The 17,289-nt window shown below is 50.0% G+C and overlaps 1 protein-coding gene across 11 annotated transcripts in view; it reads left to right on the top strand.

Annotated features, from left to right (window-relative positions):
- Positions 1-733: 733 nt before the first annotated feature.
- Positions 734-17,289, top strand: part of ADAMTSL2 (ADAMTS like 2) — a 29,466-nt gene continuing 12,910 nt past the window's right edge. For 3 of the 11 annotated variants that reach the window (XM_068914829.1, XM_068914828.1, XM_068914827.1), the window contains exons 1-11: positions 734-1,038; positions 2,927-3,041; positions 4,793-4,935; positions 5,643-5,718; positions 6,118-6,220; positions 7,978-8,123; positions 8,226-8,349; positions 9,362-9,442; positions 10,486-10,661; positions 12,042-12,381; positions 12,928-13,309. In XM_068914829.1, coding sequence (XP_068770930.1) covers positions 2,928-3,041; positions 4,793-4,935; positions 5,643-5,718; positions 6,118-6,220; positions 7,978-8,123; positions 8,226-8,349; positions 9,362-9,442; positions 10,486-10,661; positions 12,042-12,381; positions 12,928-13,309 — 1,685 coding nt within the window. In that variant the 5' untranslated portion in view covers positions 734-1,038; position 2,927. The other 8 variants (XM_068914824.1, XM_068914825.1, XM_068914826.1 and 5 more) reach the window with 8 other exon arrangements.

Raw genomic sequence — 17,289 nt, 5'->3', positions numbered from 1 at the left:
TCTTTGCAACACAGGGTTTTCTCTCTGACACACATACACATCACCTATAATACGTGCACTACCCGTTGAGCCAGGTGGAGTGTTTTCCCCAGAAATGTCTTTGTGTGCATGAAACCTACTTTTGACTACAGCGTTTTGGGGGGGGGGGGCAGAAAACGCGCTGTTGCAAGCTGAGCAAATGACACAAGCTTAACAACTGACATGGAAAACATAACCGTACGGTTTTGCGTTTCTGCTGGAGAAAGCAAACTAAACGCTGGGAAAAGCGTTTTCACTGACCCCCCCGCCCGCCCCGACTGAAGAGGTGCCTACAGCCGCACCGGAAGAGCTGCGATGCACAGCAAGCTCAGGGGCGACTCGAGGTGCGTGCTGGGGGGCAGAGAGTTGCAGCGGCCCGGGATATTGTAAGGGATGGTGTAGTGTTGTTTTTTTTTTTCCTAGTGGCTCAGAGGGAGGAAAAAAAACGGCTGAAAGCCAGATTTTCGCCCACCGACGGTTTTTCTTTTTTCTTTTTTTTTTTTTTAAATTTTATTTTATGCCTTGCCGCCGCGGGGGGCTGCGGCCGGCGCTGCCCGGGGGCGGCGCGGGGCGGGGGGGGCCCGGCGGGGACGCATGCGTGCGGCCGCCCCCTCCTCCTGCCCTCCGCCGGCCTCGCCGCAGGAAACCGGCTGGGGCCGCTGCCCGGCGTCGGGGGAGCCGAGGGGGTTAACCGGGGTGGCGGTGCCGGGGAGGCATCCCGGGGTGAGAAGTGTGAATTCCTCGCAGTCTGTCTGACAGCTATAAAAGCGGTGGCGCGGGCTGGGGGAAGCCACTCGGCAGCTCCTCGGCGCTGGAAGCCGCGGCTCCGGGCCGCCCCTTTGAAGTGCCAGGAGGGAGCCGGGAGGGAGCGAGCGGCCGCGGCTCCTCCCCGCCCGCCGCCGCCGCCGCGGCCCCCGCTCGTCCCCGCAGCCGCCGCACCTGGCCCCGGCGGCGTCGTCGTCCTCCTCCTGCGGCCCGGCCCGGCCCCCTGCACCTTGCCGGCCCTCCCCAGCGCTCAAGGTACGGCTGCTTTCTGCCCCTTGCCCTGCCGGAGGCGGGGGGGGGGGTAATTATTTTGCAGGGTGGAGGGGGGGGGATTTTTTTTTTCCTCCCTTTCTTTTTGCAGAAAGGGAAATAAAAGAGGCTGGCTGGCCACCACGCGGGGGGAGGCGGGGGGGCGGAAAAGCCCAAAAAGAAATCCCGCGGAGCGCCTCGGTTCCGGCAAGGGGGCTCGTCGGGCTGCACCGGGCTCGGCGGCCGCCGCTCGGGTGCGGCGGGTGCGGCGGCGGCGCGCCGGGGCTGCGGCTGCGGCTGCCGCGCTCGTCCTCCCCTTCTTGGCAGGTTTAGATGCCTTTGGTGGGGGTTCCTCTCGTGCCAGCTCCTAAGTATATGTAGGTTACTCTTTATTTTTTTTCTATTAATATTCAAACATGAAGCTTTCAAGTGAATGCACTCCGAGCGAGTTATTTTATTGGCTTTGAATCAGAAGTGTCTGGAAGTCTTAATGAAAACCAAGTGTAAGGCAAGGCTCAGCCACCTGTCCCTGCGCTACCCGGCCAAGAGCCCTGGGCTTCAATTAATCAATGAGTCTGAGCTTTGGAAAGGGTCTGTTGCACGCTGAATCATTGCGCTGCAGTGATAGTGCAGTGGAGCTGCAGAGAAAGCCCTCAGATAACTTCTGTAAACCAGACAGTGAGTTTTTGGTGGCAGTGCCAGTAATGCCGCATTGCCAAAAGTGCTACAAAAAAGCCTTTGCAAGAAGAGAAAGCAGCAGAATAGAAACTGTGTTGCAGATCTCCTTGCAATCCTTCCCCCTCTCCCCAGGAGCAGCTCGTGTCCCACCTCCCCACTTCCTAAAGATAATGTCTAGTTACTTTTCAAGGGAAGTCAGGTTAGGGGAGAATATTTTTTTTTTTTCTTACAGACATGGGCTTCTTTGATTGCCTGGAAGCATGATTTCCTGAAACCTGCTCATTTCTGGCTCTTGCAGTGAAGTTCACAATAAAATGGACTGTGGTTTTTGAGCTGGCTTTTATTTAAGAAAATACCATTCTGGGTTTCTGTTTCAGGAGGCAGATGGAGAAAGAGATGAAAGGCTGATGCTTATGCTGTTTTATTTTTTCGAATTTTTGGGTGGTTTCATTTGCTATAGAAACGGGTTTCTTTCCTGGGAATCAGTAGGAATTGGAGTGGAACAAATAAAAAAAGGAAAAATAATGACTGTTAACTGCTTTTTCTTGTTTGTTTGCTTATGAAGCCTTTCACTTCATTCTCCTAGGAGCAGTTCTGTAAATGGGAATGTTTAAATGCATTTCCCTTAAATCCAGGGACATTTCTTGTTAATAGCTGTTGTGCAATACTTGCAGTTACTTGCTCCAGTTTAAGCCCTGAGCTCCTTCCAAAAGCAGGTTGTGAACCTCAGCTCGTGTTTGTGAGATCAGGTGCAGCCTGTGTGAACTCATGTGCCCGCATGGACGTCAGCAGGCTCAGGCTGCTCCTGGGAATACCAAGAGTGAGAATGAATTAGCCTCGTTCAGAGGAAATATTGCCCTTAATGAGTGCTGCCAGTTTGTAGTAGCTGACGACCCCTAGATTTGTTTTTGTTTAAATTAGCTAGAACCACAGAATAGTTGCAGCCATTTTATAAGTCCATCAGGCCTTTTTAGAAAACTGTGGTTTGGAAGGTAGCAACCAGAGATGGGCTGTGAAGCCATGCCTTGCTAGTTTAATGCAACTTCAGGGTCAAGACCTTGTAATCACTGGTGGTTGGTGTCACTTAGTTGACCATGGATGCCCAAGAAGATGGGTGCTATCTGAATGATCCGGGCTATGAAGTAGACCCCTTGTCTCAAAACGTAGCGGGACTGGCTGGCAGTTTTGTGCAGCGTGGCCTTTGATCGCTTTACAGAATGAAGACAACTAAGCGGAGGTGGAGCGGCATCTTTGTGTGTGAGCAGTCCCACCTGAGAAGCACGCTAGCCATCGTCTTCTTTGTGGGCAACATTGCCTTCGTGATATCTCAGGTGAGTGTGCTGCTATGCTGGGCCCAGGGAGGCGAGTGAGTTTGGGCATTTCGGGGTTGGTGCGTGGGACGTCGGGTGCGGGGTGCTGGCTGTGGGCACCGTGCTGGTGCTGAAGGAGAGCTCCAGGCTCCCCCACTGCCCCTGCAGCACAGATGTTCTGAGGTCCTGATTTTTCCTTGGCTGCTTTTTACCCCCTGGGAAGAAGGCTTGTTGTTTACAGTCTGGGTATGAAGTCACCCTCGATCCAGCAGTCTCCTTGGTGGGTTATGGCAGGGCTGGAGATATAACCCTGTTACAGTGGCTTAATGAATTCCCGTGCTTAAGCTGGGAATGATGGGATCTGTCTGCATACATCAGTCCTCCAGCAAGGGCATACGACTTGGCTCAGCTCTTTTCAGCCTGATGCTAACCTGAGTTGTAGCATCTGTGGCCAAGAGCACGCGCAGATCATTAACAAAGCTCTAAAATGCAATGATCTGATCTTGAGTCTCAGTGCTGTTTCCTCAGCTCCTGCAGTGGTTGGAGTTCTTGGTTTCTTTGCATAAGACTTTATTTCCCCTTTCCCAGTAAATGCAGAAGTAATAGAAACCCGTAACCAATGGATTATTCTGGATGGAAAAATACACTCCTTGCCCTGCAATAAGCAATCACTTCACGGGTGTAGGCATGTGCTGGTGATGCAGTATGACCCAGGCCAGTGTGGGAAAGCCTAGGTGCAGCCCAAGTTGAGAGCTTAGGCTCTTTCTTTGACCTCCAGCAGCTGCTCTCCCCTCTGAAGTGCCAGGTTGACACATGCAACTAGCAGCTTGTGTGTATTGGCCCACCTCAGCAGAGGGGAGCTAAGGACCCTCCTGAGGTGTAAACTGTGTGACATTCCCAAAGGGTGTATGTGGGCTCCTCTGGCCCGCTAGCATCCATGGGAGCAGCAGGCTGGCCTGCTGCCCAGCCACTGAGGTGATGGAGAAGGTTTCTCCTCTCGCTTCATCCTCAGCCCCTCCTTATGACCAGGCTCATACCTTGCTTTGGGTTTTCCAAGGATTTGTTTAAGCTTTCAGTTAAGTCTTTGGCTGCATCTGGCTCTTCATCTTCCTGAATTCATTGTGGACCAGAGTCGGAGAGCACTGAAAGAGTTGGAGAGGTTAAGATTTTGGGTTTAGCTCAGTTTTGCCAACTGAGCTAAACAATGAGTACTTCTTTCCCAAGGAATCCCAGAAATTGCCATTTCATTCGAATATGTAATGAAAATACAACTGAAAAAATGCAGAATTTCTTGCAAGATGGAAATCTCAGATTTGACCTCAAAAGCAACCAGAAATGCCCTGTTAGCTCTGTGAGAGATGCAATGCTGTAGAAAAGTCCGAGTGGGAGAGCTGCATCCTCTGAGCACTGTGGCTGTTGATGTAATGGGGCCGTGGGCCAGGGTAAGCACTAGTTCTTCATGTCTCTGGGCACAGAAGTTAGCAAGTCATGCACATGGCTTCCCTTGTGCTTAGATACCGTAGTGGTGGGTGCTCTGGAAAACCCCTAAATAGGAAGGTTGTTTGAAGGCCCTGCCTGCTTCCGCTTAGAGCAATGACCCTTCTGGCATGGGGCATCTGCATCTTTTTGGACTGATGGGAGTTGGCATGTTGGGGGTTGGGTTTTTTGTTTGCAGGGATTGCTATGAGCAGTTGCTCTAGCCATGCTAACTCTGCAGTGCAAATGCTGAGCGCTTCTTTTCTTCCAATCATGAACGCTGGCAATGCAAACAGGATATCACGCAGACGTCAAATAGCCTGGAGGAAGGAGCGGACGTCACTGCGTACTGGTGGGGGGAGTGGACCAAGTGGACAGCATGCACGAGGACCTGCGGGGGAGGCGTCAAATCCCAAGAGAGGCACTGTCTCCGGCAAAGGTATACTGCATGCAAATCTTGTGACCCCTTGCATACGAGGGTTGGGGCGGGGGGAAACACCCTGCAGCAACCCTGGTGAAATCCATGGCCTGTAGTTCTTATGTGCTGGAGGTAAATCTGATCCAGAAAGCCATCCCACAATAGATACAGCACTGGTCAAAAGGTATTGTCTGGCAAACGCCACCCTTGCAGAAGGTAAGCGTGCCTTTGAGCATGCGGATGAGAAGAGGACATGCCTGGAACTCTCCCTGTAGGAGAACCAGCCAAGTTGCTCCTGAACTGGTCCTGAGGCTTCTCCAGCAGGGAATTAGAGTAGACAGACAGCAGAGGTGGCGTGAGCCTATCCTCAAGGATATCCTTGCCCACGGCAGTGTGGGGTTGGACCTGAGGCTGCTGATCTAGGCGGCTCCCGTGCTTGGTGAGATGGTCCGCAAGACTGTCCAGGAGTCACCTTGCAAGCCTCGCCCCCAGGGCCTTCCTCCCCTGTGATACCTCTGAAGATGATGTTATAAATGTAGTTCGTGACACAGGTAACAAAGCCAGTGAGACCTTTGCTGTTGACTCCAGTGAGGCCCTGGTATATCTCTGTGTGGCTTGTCTACGTGGAGACAGAGACCATGCAGAAGAAGGGAATGAGCCTATTATTTAAAGAAGGGAAGAGAAGAGAGTTCCTGACCCCCCTGTCTAACCATCGTTTCTTTATTCAGAAGAAAGTCAGTGAGTGGGCTTGCTAATAAAACTTGCACTGGAACATCCAAAAGATACCAGCTCTGCAAAGTACAAGTAAGGATATCCTTTTTCTCACTGGGAACATTCAAACAAAAAAGCTTGCTTAGTGCGATGGCCTTCCTGGGCCTTTCCGCAGAAGGGGCACCGTCTGGCCTGTAGCAATCACGCGACCACCCCAGTGCCCCAAGCAGCTGGAGTTTCTCTCACTGGCTCCCATCACCCTTGCAAAGGGCTTTGGGCCCTTTGCTGGAGCTGAGGGCTGTAAAAGCCAGCGGGCTGTCCTTGCACAGCCTCTCTGGGAGGATTTCCCCAGCTGGGGCGCTCGGGCCTTCGGCCTCACGGCAGCCCAGTGGCCGGTGCGGGCTGTGAAACGCTCCTTGCAGCCAGTCGAGATGCGCCAGAAACCTCTCCTGCGTTTTGTTTTCATGAGGATATTAATGTATCCCGTTCTAGGAGTGCCCTGCGAACGGAAGGAGCTTTCGAGAGGAGCAGTGTTCATCGTTTAACTCCCATGTGTATAATGGACGAACATATCAATGGAAACCTTTATATCCTGGTAACAAGACATTCTTTGTGTGTTTCATAATGCTTCGCCAAAATACTTTGATAGTTATGATATAGACCGCAGGAAGGCTCCTCCTCTGTTTTAAAGTGGTTTTCAGAGAGACAATCGGCTGTCTCCTGAGTTCAAGGGAGCGTTTTGCAGTTGCAGGATAGCTTAGAAAGAAAATAAAGTAACAAAGTAGAGTAACGACTGCAGCCTGCAGTCTGTTTTGGTCACAGCTCCCAAGGACCAGAGAGCTGAAGGGCTGGGGAAGGATGAGAGCAGGGGGAGATGGACTGTGCTGGCCAGGAGCGTCTGGCTTACACCCCCCCCACCCCCACCCCGGGGCCTTTGACCTGTGGCCCTTACTGGCCATCCTGCATGTTGGTGACACTTGCCTACTCCCACACTGTTCATGTGTGCTGTCAAACGTCACTGAGATGAAATGAATCAGTTTGCCAGTCATTTGGGGTGAATGACACAAAGCTGCACAGATGACTTGGAGTTAGAGACTGAGATTTACTTATTTAAAGCATCCAACTCCCATCAAAATAAAACTTTAAGAGTTCTTAAACTTGAAACTGGCCAGTTTCAAGAATTTCTCGAGGCCCTTGGGAACCCAAGACCCCTCTTCTTCCAGGGAGTGAGTTAGTTCCTAAGTGCTGGTTTATTAAGATTCCCAGAGGCATTTGGATGTCTAAATACAGGCACGATCTAATGAAATGTTCACGTTTTAGGTGTCTCTGTATACCTAAGAACATTTATGCTTCATGAAATTGTGTGTTGCTTCCTTTCATGTGATAAAAGCCAGTGTCTTTGCAGTCTTGGTAAAACTTAGCCCAGAATGGAGGCAGGTTTGACTATAACCGTTTGGCCTGTTTTGTCCCTTTCCTATGGCAAGGTGACAATTTCTTTAAATGTATTCGCTACTTGAGATCATTCACCAGAATAGTTACAGTGAATTGTTTTGTGTTTTAGCAGGCGTTCAAGTGGCTCCTGGGTGATTTGCAGAATAATGTTTTGAAATTGATGCTGTCTGTCTTGGGCGCACAGGCCAGTGGGTATATAACTGCTCCCTAATTGGCTGAGTGTAACATTTAGCATTGGGTTTCTGATGCAGATATGAATTTTGTCCATTCGCTTCCTGTGGATATTATGCAGTATATGTTGAATGCTTGAGGTCTGGTGATTGCTGTGCCGGTGGATACGGCCACCCAATTATCTGCAGAAAGCCAAGGGCAAACATAGTCCAACTTGGATGAATATTTATGAAAAGTGTTTCTATTTTAAGCTTCTGTGATGTTCTTGAATATGGTTTTTTATGTATATCTATTTATCACAGTATATGTCTATGTTAACCTAACTTGTGTATCAATATCTAATACATATATAAACATGCATATGTTTTGTGTAATGTGTGTACCACTATTGCAGATCTTTGCACAGAACGGTGGCCCTTACCGCTTCGATACCTCCCACGGGCTCATGTTAGCGATGCAGCTAACGTCAGCAGAGGCGGCTGTTCGTGGCGGGAGCGCGGGCCGCCTGCCCGTGCAAAGGCTTGCAGCAGTGGGCCGTCGCGCTGTCAGAGGTGCGATCTCCTGGGCAGCCTGCAGGCTCCGGAGATGGTAGCTTCTGAAACGCTGGCTGCTGTGCAATTCTGTTGTTGCTGCTGTTGTTTAGCTTAGCAGAGATTCATTGACATTGGTAGGATGAAAGTTTTATTGTTTCTCCTGTTTTGAATATATCTTTATATCCTTTCCCCTTAGATGACTATGTTCACATTTCTAGCAAGCCCTGTGACCTCCATTGCACCACTGTGGATGGTCAGAGACAGTTAATGGTTCAGGCTCGGGATGGAACATCCTGCAAATACACTGATTTCCGAGGGGTTTGCGTGTCTGGAAAATGTGAGGTTGTTAAACATTATAGCAAAAATATTGTTAGTAGCATTCAGAAAATTACAATGGGTGCAATATCTGCCTGCCCCTCAATACCCTATTTATGCTTTTTCTAGCCGATTGGATGCGATGGCATTCTGTTTTCCACCCACACCTTGGATAAATGTGGAGTTTGCCAAGGAGATGGGAGCAGCTGCACTCATGTGACTGGGAGTTACCGAAAAGGAAACTCTCATCTTGGTAAGACTTTAAGGGACCTTTTGCTTTATTTGTATCAGAGAGCTGTTGTGTGGGTGTGTTGTTTTGTTGGTGTTTGGGGAGCGGGGGGGGGGGGATGTTTTTGTAAACTACTTTCAGCTCTTACCAGCTGCCCTCCTTCACCTTATTTCCCACGTGTTCTGTGAATTAGGTAAGAATTGCTCTTACCTATTTGGGAGTGTAAGGGAAGCCTTCTTTAAAGAAAAGCAGTAATTCTGCATGATGCTTCTCAAAAGTCTGAGATTTCCCCTATTGAACGGTGAAACAAGGTTGTGCAAGAGTCCAGTGTTGGTTTTAGTTTTGTTTTTGACTCAGCAAGCCTAGAAATAAATGCTCTGTAATAACAGGAAGCTAGGATATTTTGAAAACCCAGGATTTCCAAAATTAGTGTGGTATAAGGCAACACAATTTACTTGTTCTAAATATGGTCATCTTAAGAATAATGTTTTAAAAAAAATGGATCCTTGGAGAGCATTAGTCAGAGCAAGCTCCAGTAATTTCGGTGGAGTTATGAAGATTTGTCCCGTTAGTTATCTAGTGTTGAACAAAGGGGAGTGAATCAGAGGAGAAACAAGTTGTGATCCCTCACTGGGGGTTTCTGAAAGACCCGCTAGCACTTGTATCAGTGCTGAGCCACAGGACAGCTTCTCTAGCTAACAAAGCAGTTTTTCACATACCTTTTCTTATGCTAATTTAAGTATATTTAGTATTTGTGTATGCAAGGATTGCATTCTACCAACTGTATTTCCCACCATAAATTAGTATGCATAGTTTACAATTTTTATTCCCTATTACCGATTAACTTTCTATTTGCAGTCTAACAGTAATCAGGGATAGTTTTCAGTTTTTTGTTTTTTTTTTTTTAAACTAACTGCTAAATATTTTTGGATCAAAGCCAGTTTGCTTGATATATGGCAAGTACTGACTACTGAGAGTATTTTGTTAGCTTATTTGTTACAAAGTTTTCCTTTCATTAATCTGTAGTTTCCCATAGGCTATTCTCTGGTAACACACATTCCTGCTGGAGCAAGAGATATCCAGATAGTGGAACGGAAAAAATCTGCAGATGTTTTGGGTGTGTACAACCTCTTGGTACTTTGCTAATGTGCATGTGTATACTGGCTAATGTTTTTGTTTTTTCCAATACAAGCATAGCTTTATTGCAGACATGGGTTAAATCCATCGTCAGTGTAGATTGTAACCACTCTGAAATGAGGAGCAATGCACTGACTTACAGTCTGAGGACCTGGGCTGTGTATGTCAACCTTTTGACTGCTTTATGGCAGAAACTGTTGGTCAATGTTATTTCTATTTTGGAGAGCTGTGACAAATATGCTAGTGCTGGCTCAAAAAATGACTAAGTGAGTTCAGCTCTCTGGTCTCCTTGATCTCTTGTGGCTCAGGGAATGAGCAGTGACCAGATGACATCAGTAGCAAGGAGATGTGACTTACAAGTTGCCTCACTGAAGCGCTGGTGGTGAGTGGCTGATCTCTGTGCTGGAGATGGCAGAGCCGCCCAGGAGATGGGCAAAGCCAGGTTTTCCCCACTTGCCAGCAGATGCACGCGTTGCTGCCATCACCCTCCAGGGATCATGGAAACGTGTAGCAAGGCTTGCATAAAGCCTGTATTCAGTGCAGTTCCTGGGTTAGCTATGGATGATGAGTGAAGTTCTGCTGGTGACTGTCTATTTTTATTATTACTACTTATTTTTTGTAAGGTGAAATCAGCTCGGTGTTCCCAAAGAAGGAACCCCTGGTGCAGGCAGTCTGACAATCTCAATGTCTGCAGTGTGTGTGTGTGTGGGGGGAACCACTTTTATCACTTAATGTTTTATGCTGTGCGAGTGCTGAAAGGGTGAGGGGTGCCGTGGACAACTCGTAAGCAACACCAGCCCTTTGTTGCCAAGAGCTTTTAATATAGAAGAAAGTGACCCAGAATTGTGGGTGCCTACCTATGTAATGTGTTGGAAATCATGTGTTTGTCTGTTATTCTATAGTAACAAAACAAATATTTCTCCTGCAACACTAATAATTTTATGCCTTGAATGAGCAAACAGCAATATTGCATCCTCTTTTACGTTTAGTGGAACTGACTTCTTCTCTCTTTCTTGTTCCAAGCTGTGGCTGATGAAGCTGGCTACTATTTCTTCAATGGGAACTACAAAGTTGACAGCCCAAAGAACTTCAACATTGCAGGCACGGTGTTCAAGTACCGCAGGCCCATGGATGTCTACGAGACCGGCATAGAGTATATTGTCGCACAAGGACCGACAAATCAAGGGTTGAATATAATGGTGTGCTTTGACTCAAGTTTTCAAGGCTGGACGTAATGGGGGAGGGAACAATCCTGTTGAATCCTGCTGAATATCTTGTTCTCCTTCCTGCGTGGTTCTTAAGTACGTTAGTTGCTGGTGGGCAAGTCTTGTGTACAGCAGCAAGACAGCATCTGGGGAGCTGGACGGGGAGATCTGCTTGTCCCAGCCAGACGGGTTGGAAGGAGCTCTAAGCTGGCAGACAAGCTGCTAGCACAGCCTGAAGTCCAAGCTCGTAAATCCGGCCAAGAGGATGGTTGTGTTGGGTGGGCTCAGTGCTGGGCTAACATGGCTACGTGGTTTCTGGAGCGGGGAGAAAAGGTTCATATTCTCTCTGCAGGCATGCTGCGCTCCTTTCTATGGACGCGTCTCCATCAGTAAAACCGCGGTGGCCACACCAACCCAAAGGGGGACAGTTTTGTTACCCTTCCCCATGCAGGCAGGGAATAGAAGCGGTGATCGTGTCCTGTTCCTTGCACAAACCTGTATTTGCCTCAGCACTCTCAGATGCAGGGCTTTAAATAATGAGCGTAGGTTTGGTAGCTTCTTTTTCTGGAGGGAGAAGTTTCCTGAGGCACTGTGGGGGTATTTCTCTTCTACTCCCTGGCTATGAGTTGCCTGACAGGAAAAGTAAAAATCGGTAATTGGGCCAGAGAGCTTGGACAAGTGTACAAACTTTTAAACCTGCTACACTGTTTTTTCCCTCCTTTTTAACCTTCTGAAACTAGGCGTATGAAGAAATGTAATGGGCTTCTGGGCAGCCAGCCAGCGTCTAGCCCTTGCCATCTTCCATGCAGCCATGGGCCCCTTTGGAAGGGGAAGGGGCGGTTGCTCAGGTGCTTACACCAGCATTAGAGCAGTAAAAGAGGCTGCAGTTCCTCAGCTGCCAGGTCCCATCCTCAGCTGCGATGGAGCAGGTGAAGGTGGACGTGAAGGCTCCCAGTTCACTGCAACACAATAGAAATAGGTTTGTGCAAGTGGCTGTCCGTAGCCTCGTGCCTCTCACTTCACAGTTGCATTTCTGAAAAGCAGAGCAATGCATCACTAGCTTCCCTCTTATACGGTTGAAGAGGGAAGTGCAGAAGGGTTGCGTAAGTTGCCCGAGTGTTTACGGTCCTTCACTGGCAGAGGAAGGAGTAAAGCCTAGATCTTCCAGCTGCTGGTCTGGTGCTAATGTCCAGGGCAGTGCTGCTAAATAATGTTTGGCAAATTGTGCTGTTCCAGTTATAAGAAGTTGACAATGTGATAGAAAGCAGATTGGAAACAGTGAAATAGATATCAACCATCAGTTCCAAGACTAATCACAAACTTTGCGTGCCATATGTCTACTGCATCAGTTAATAATTTCACTTGTTTCTTCAGGTCTGGAATCAAAATGGCAAGAATCCATCCATCACGTTCGAATATACTCTCCTGAGGAAGCCACACTCAAATCTGCAGCCCATCTACTATACCTTTTCTGAGTCAGATAGCGAAGAAAGCAGAGAGTTTGATGGAGATGTGCCATTGGGTTTTATCCAGCACAATGCAACTTATTTTGGGAAAATCTCCAGGGAAAGGATAGATTTGGAGAACCAGGTGTTTGGAAGGCAGGACACAGAGGAAGATTTAAACTTGAGCAAAGGTCAGGAAACCAATGAGGTCTATGAAAGAACAGAAACTATTGACTGTGAGCCAAAACTGAAGGGCAAACAACCCAAAGGTAAGGAGAAGACTTGGGCCTCACTGTTGTGCTTTCCAGAGCTCTTGTTGAGAATCACTCCGTTTCCTAACGTTAGTGATTCTGCTGGTTCATTTTTGTGGAAACCTTGGAAAGCTCTTTAAAACATCTCCACTCATAGAGTCTCTTTGCCCTTCAGATTCTGGTTTCTGGTGGGTGGTGGGGTGGCTGTCGGTAATGCTCCGTGGGGCTTGCTTTGCAGCCTGCCTTTCTGCCTTGTGTGAGGGGAGGAGACAGCTGGGGAGTCCTGGGCGTGTGGAGCTCCCTCCTGTCGCAACCTCTGCTGTTGCCTTGGCACGGCCCCCAGCAACCTCCTTTCCATGCCTTGGCCATCCCATCACGCCACTGCCTGGGGGTGCTTTCCTGACATGATTGCACTGGGTGCATGGGCTGAACTCCATCGGGTTGCCCCAGCTCCCCCTCTAGCTGCCCAGGCTTGCCTGCGCTGCTCTGGGCTGCTTGCACCTCCCGCTCCGAGTCTATTTCATTTTGTGGTCATCACTGTTTCCCCTATTGGCTCCAATCTAGATTCAAACGTAACCAGGTCTACTTACCAGACAGACCATGACGACAGAGACTTTGACCCCAGGTTCACCTCTAGGGAATTTCTTTCGGAGAATGCCATCACCGACAAGCTGCTGGACAAGACCTCGGACTCAAAGGAACTGGTTCTCAACATGACCATGAACAGCATCTTTGCCCAGGGAGACCCGATCAACTCCGTGGGCTCCCATATTGACAGCCTGTACGTTGACTACGACGATGCCGATGACGTTGTGACCTATACCATCAATAGCACCTACATGGAGCTGAGCAATGGCAAGGCGATCAACACGTCTGCGGAGATGCCATTTTCAAACACCACCGTCACCATGACCAGCCCCCAGGGGAATAGGACCCACAAAGCAAGGTAGGAGACATGTCTTTATAGCTGGTCCTATGTCTTGTTATTCTCAACATATACTGTGCTAAAGGCAGACCCCGATACGTGTTTTCAGTGCTTTGAAAACCAGAAGGTAAGTGAGGGCAGAATGTCATAAAAGGTTTCCACCAGGGCTTAATTTGAAAGGAAGGATCAAAGTTAGGGAGTAGAAAGTTAGGAGAGCATTTAAGCAAGAGGAAAGTTTGCCTTCTTTAGAGGGGACACTGGCAAGTCCATGCTGACAGCTGTCAACTTGCTAATTGCTCTCTGCCTACTGTAGCACGTTATCAGAGCCACAGCCATAAGGAAACCTCTTTCTGTTGTTTTTGTCTTCTCTTGATGCCCAGCACTGATTTCCCTAGGCCCTTGCTCATATCCTGATGCAGCTGAAGTTGGTTTTGGCTCACTTCTACCTACTTTGCCCCCCCCCCCCCAAGCCTTCTCATTTGTGTTAGCAGGAAAGGGCTTAGAGCAGCTCCCAGGAGTAGCCTTGCTTATCGAACTACTACTGGAGAGGCAGAGCAGAACAACAAGGGCTTTTGTGGAGGGACGACAGAAATAGCCTGAGTTTGCTGCCTTAACTGATGAAGCAGCTGTGCAATTAATCACTGCTTTGCAAAGAATATCAAAAGCTTAGAGCAGTCGATAGTAGGATATGCACTTCAGGATCCCTTTGACTGGTTTTGAGCGTCAGAGTTAGAAAACGCAGCAGGGAGGCAGAAGAAGGCACAATCTAGCCTTAACAGCTGAATTCATCCAGGCAAGGGAGGGCTCGGTGAAAGGGAGCCTCAGGATAGTGCTTGTCCACGCATCTGTCTAGTGCCCGGGGAGTCTCCAGGGCAGTCCAAGTGGTGGTAGGTACCAAGGTGTGGGCAAGTGAACAGAGTCGTCAGTTTCCAAGCTGTTTAATGGAAAAGACAGTCTGTTTCCAGGCTACACTGTGGCCCTTCAGCCGCATGTTCCCCTCCAAGATTCTTATTTTGGGTGCTGAAAATACAGATGAAAGCTCTAATTATCCATCAAAGAGCCTGAAACAACCCAAGTGTGGCTGGATCAGTGCAAGCAGGCTGCCTTCTTCCCAGTAAACGCCTGTAGAAGTTGTGCTCTGAGGGGAAGCGTCCAAGTGTGGATCAGCAGACCCTCGGGACCCATTCAGCCTGTTTATGGCTGTACCGTATGTCAGGGTTGGAAACGGCCTCTCCGCTGCCAAAGAGCGGCCTTCAGCCTGCAGCAGCGCGAGTGCTGGCCCGCTGGAAGCTAGCTGTTGATGGGGCCGGAGACAGGACAGTTGCTGTGGAACAACAATTTGCAGTCCTTCGGATGCAACTGCAAATTAGAGCGCTCCCAGGAGGGCTCGTGCTGAAGTCAGGGCCTTGGGAGCCATCCAGATCCCAGACGCAGCGGTGGATTCGGCTCCCCGTTGCTCGTCCTCCTGGCTTGTTCTGGGCTGTGTCTGGCCCTGTGGCACCCAAATCTCAGCTGCGCTTCTCTTCCTGGCCCTGCCCCTTCGACCTTCTGTCTCTTGGTTCCCCCACCAGTAAAACGCAGGTTATGCAGCGCTTTCTACATCTGCTAAAGTTACGTAGCATAAACGCTCTCTGGTTATTATTAGCCTTGCTTACCCAGAACTTAGGCTAGCTTTACGTTAAAGAAACTTATTCTAAAGAAAACCTCCATGCAGCCAAATGTATCAACAGACTTCTTAATGATAAGAACACTAAAACATTGCCAAGGGCTTGAGTCTATCATCTTTTCCTGCGGCTTGGCTTGGAAACTTCTCCTTCAGCCGCCAAAGAAAGCATTTCATTAGCACTCTCTGACAAGTGAGGATAGCGCCGTTGGCTCCGGTGCCTTGCCACGCTGCGGCCGCAGAGCGGGAGCCAGGGGAGCGCCAGTGCGTTCGAGTCTCGCCGGGCCGGCCCCGGGCTCCCGCGCGGCCTCGGCACGTCAGTCACCCACGCCTCTGCTTCTGCCGCTGTTGCAAGGGATTACCGCTTTCCCACCTCCTAGGAGTACAGCGAGTTCCAAGCGCCTTAAAATTCAGGGGAGCTCTGATGTCTAAGGACAAGGGAAGGCAGAGCCGCGTAAAACGGGCAATCTATCGATGTCTCTAGCATGGTTGCTGGTGGAGCTTCTAAAGCTCTTTCTACTATCCTCAGCCCCTCCTGTGTCAAAGATGTGTTGCTCAAGTTTGAACTCCTTAAAGAAGGACTCAGTACGGAGGGATACTGAGTATTGCTATCTTTCTTCCCAGCTCTCTTCAAAAACATTCCCTCTTCTTCCCTCCGCTTGCTCTGGAACAAAATCTGAATTTTTCAGATCTAAACAGTAGTAGCTAAAAAGGGGATTTGGGGTTTTGCTCAGCCTCTGTGCTCCTGATTGTGTACTAGCAGTCGCTGGCCTGGGCTGAGGGGTGTTCAGAGGTGGCGGCAGGAGGATGAGCAGTGCCCTTGCTCCCAGGTCCTGGGCTGGCTCTGCTCTGGGCTGTGCTTTGAGCCCTGATGGTCCCTGGGGCCCTTGGGGGGTGGTTTCCACGTGCTGCACGGAGGTATTGCCATCTGAAACAGCAGTTCAGAAAGTCTCAGTGGCAACTTGTGCTGCCAGATGTAGGGCATGAGCGTGCAGATGCACACGGGGCTGTGCTGAGCCAGGCCTTGCTCAAGTGCACTGAGCACATCGCCTGCTGCAAACGTCTCCAGTGCCTCGGACAGATTAAAAGGGTCTGCCTTACCGGACCCAGTGCTGGAGGCATGATGGAAACTTGACAGCTGGCTTTTAAAGCCCCAGCTGCTTTGCTAGAAGGTGCCTTGCAATCTCTAAGCGTGCCCAGGACTGGGCAGGCAGGTGGTAGTCAGGTCCAGGTCCGGCCAGGCTCGCAACCAGCGCCTCCTGCCCAGTGGAGGTGGGATGGACGCACTTTGGGACCCCCCCCCCGCCCCTCTTTCTCTGCAAAAGGGGTGACTGGGGGTGAGGGGGGATGGTGCGGTGCCCGGCAGGGATTGTGGTCCTGCTGGACACATCACTATGACCTCTGGGCACATTTGCAGGCTCAGTGTTCAGCCTCTCTGTGGTCCTGTGGGGCAGGGTCCTGCTCAGTTGTTATGATTTTTTGCCCCTCCACCCTGCCCAAAGTTATGTATTATTTCAAGCCCGGTTGCCATTGCATCCTCATGCCCACAGCTCCCTTTGCATCCTCCCTGGGCTGTGAGTGATGGACGCGTTCGTGTCAACTGAAGCTAGCATCAGAACTCCCACTGGTACCCAAAGCAGCAGGATTAAGCCCTTAATCACAGTTTGGTGCTATTTTGGGTCTGGACTGTCACTGCTAGGGGGTGTGAGTCAGAATGACTGTGTCTGCCTGCCCTGTCTAGCTGAAGGGCACAAGGCATGGGAGGAACGACTGAGGGGCTCGAGTTGCTCCTCCAGGTGGAGGGAAGGCGAAGGGGGTCGGAAGGCAGCTTTCCATCGTCCGAAGAGCAGTGACCGAGCAGGTGGAGCCAGGCTGCTCTCGAGGTGCCCAGGAAAAGCACAAGAGGCAACAGAGGAAATTGCAGTGGGACACAGGAAGAACTCCTCGGCTGCTAGTGGGAGCAGGGGTCTGGGGTGGGGTGGGGTATCTCCATCCCCGGAGCTGTCCGAACTGTGACTGCGGGAGGCCCTGAGCCACTTGGTCTAGCGTCGGCGTTAGCCTGACTTTGAGCAGGAGCTTGGACTCGAGGCCTCCCAAAATCCCTCCCATCCTCTGTGCTTTTGTGATCCCTGGCGGTGTCTTTGCTTTTCGCTTCACTTTTCTTCTCTGTGAGCGGACACGTGCGAGAGGACCGTCTTTCAGAGGCTGCCACCAGGCAGTCTCTGTGCACGCTGGGCAGCGTTGGGTGGAGGTGGGGTATGGATGGAGTCATCCAGGCACAAAGGCACCTCATACTCGCAGGGCTTGTAGTTGCTGTCCAGGAACGAGCTCTGCAGGC

The sequence above is a fragment of the Struthio camelus genome, chromosome 20 (assembly GCF_040807025.1).
Source record: "Struthio camelus isolate bStrCam1 chromosome 20, bStrCam1.hap1, whole genome shotgun sequence".
NCBI classification, from domain to species: Eukaryota; Metazoa; Chordata; class Aves; order Struthioniformes; family Struthionidae; genus Struthio; species Struthio camelus.
This window is presented reverse-complemented; position numbering and strand designations above follow the sequence as displayed.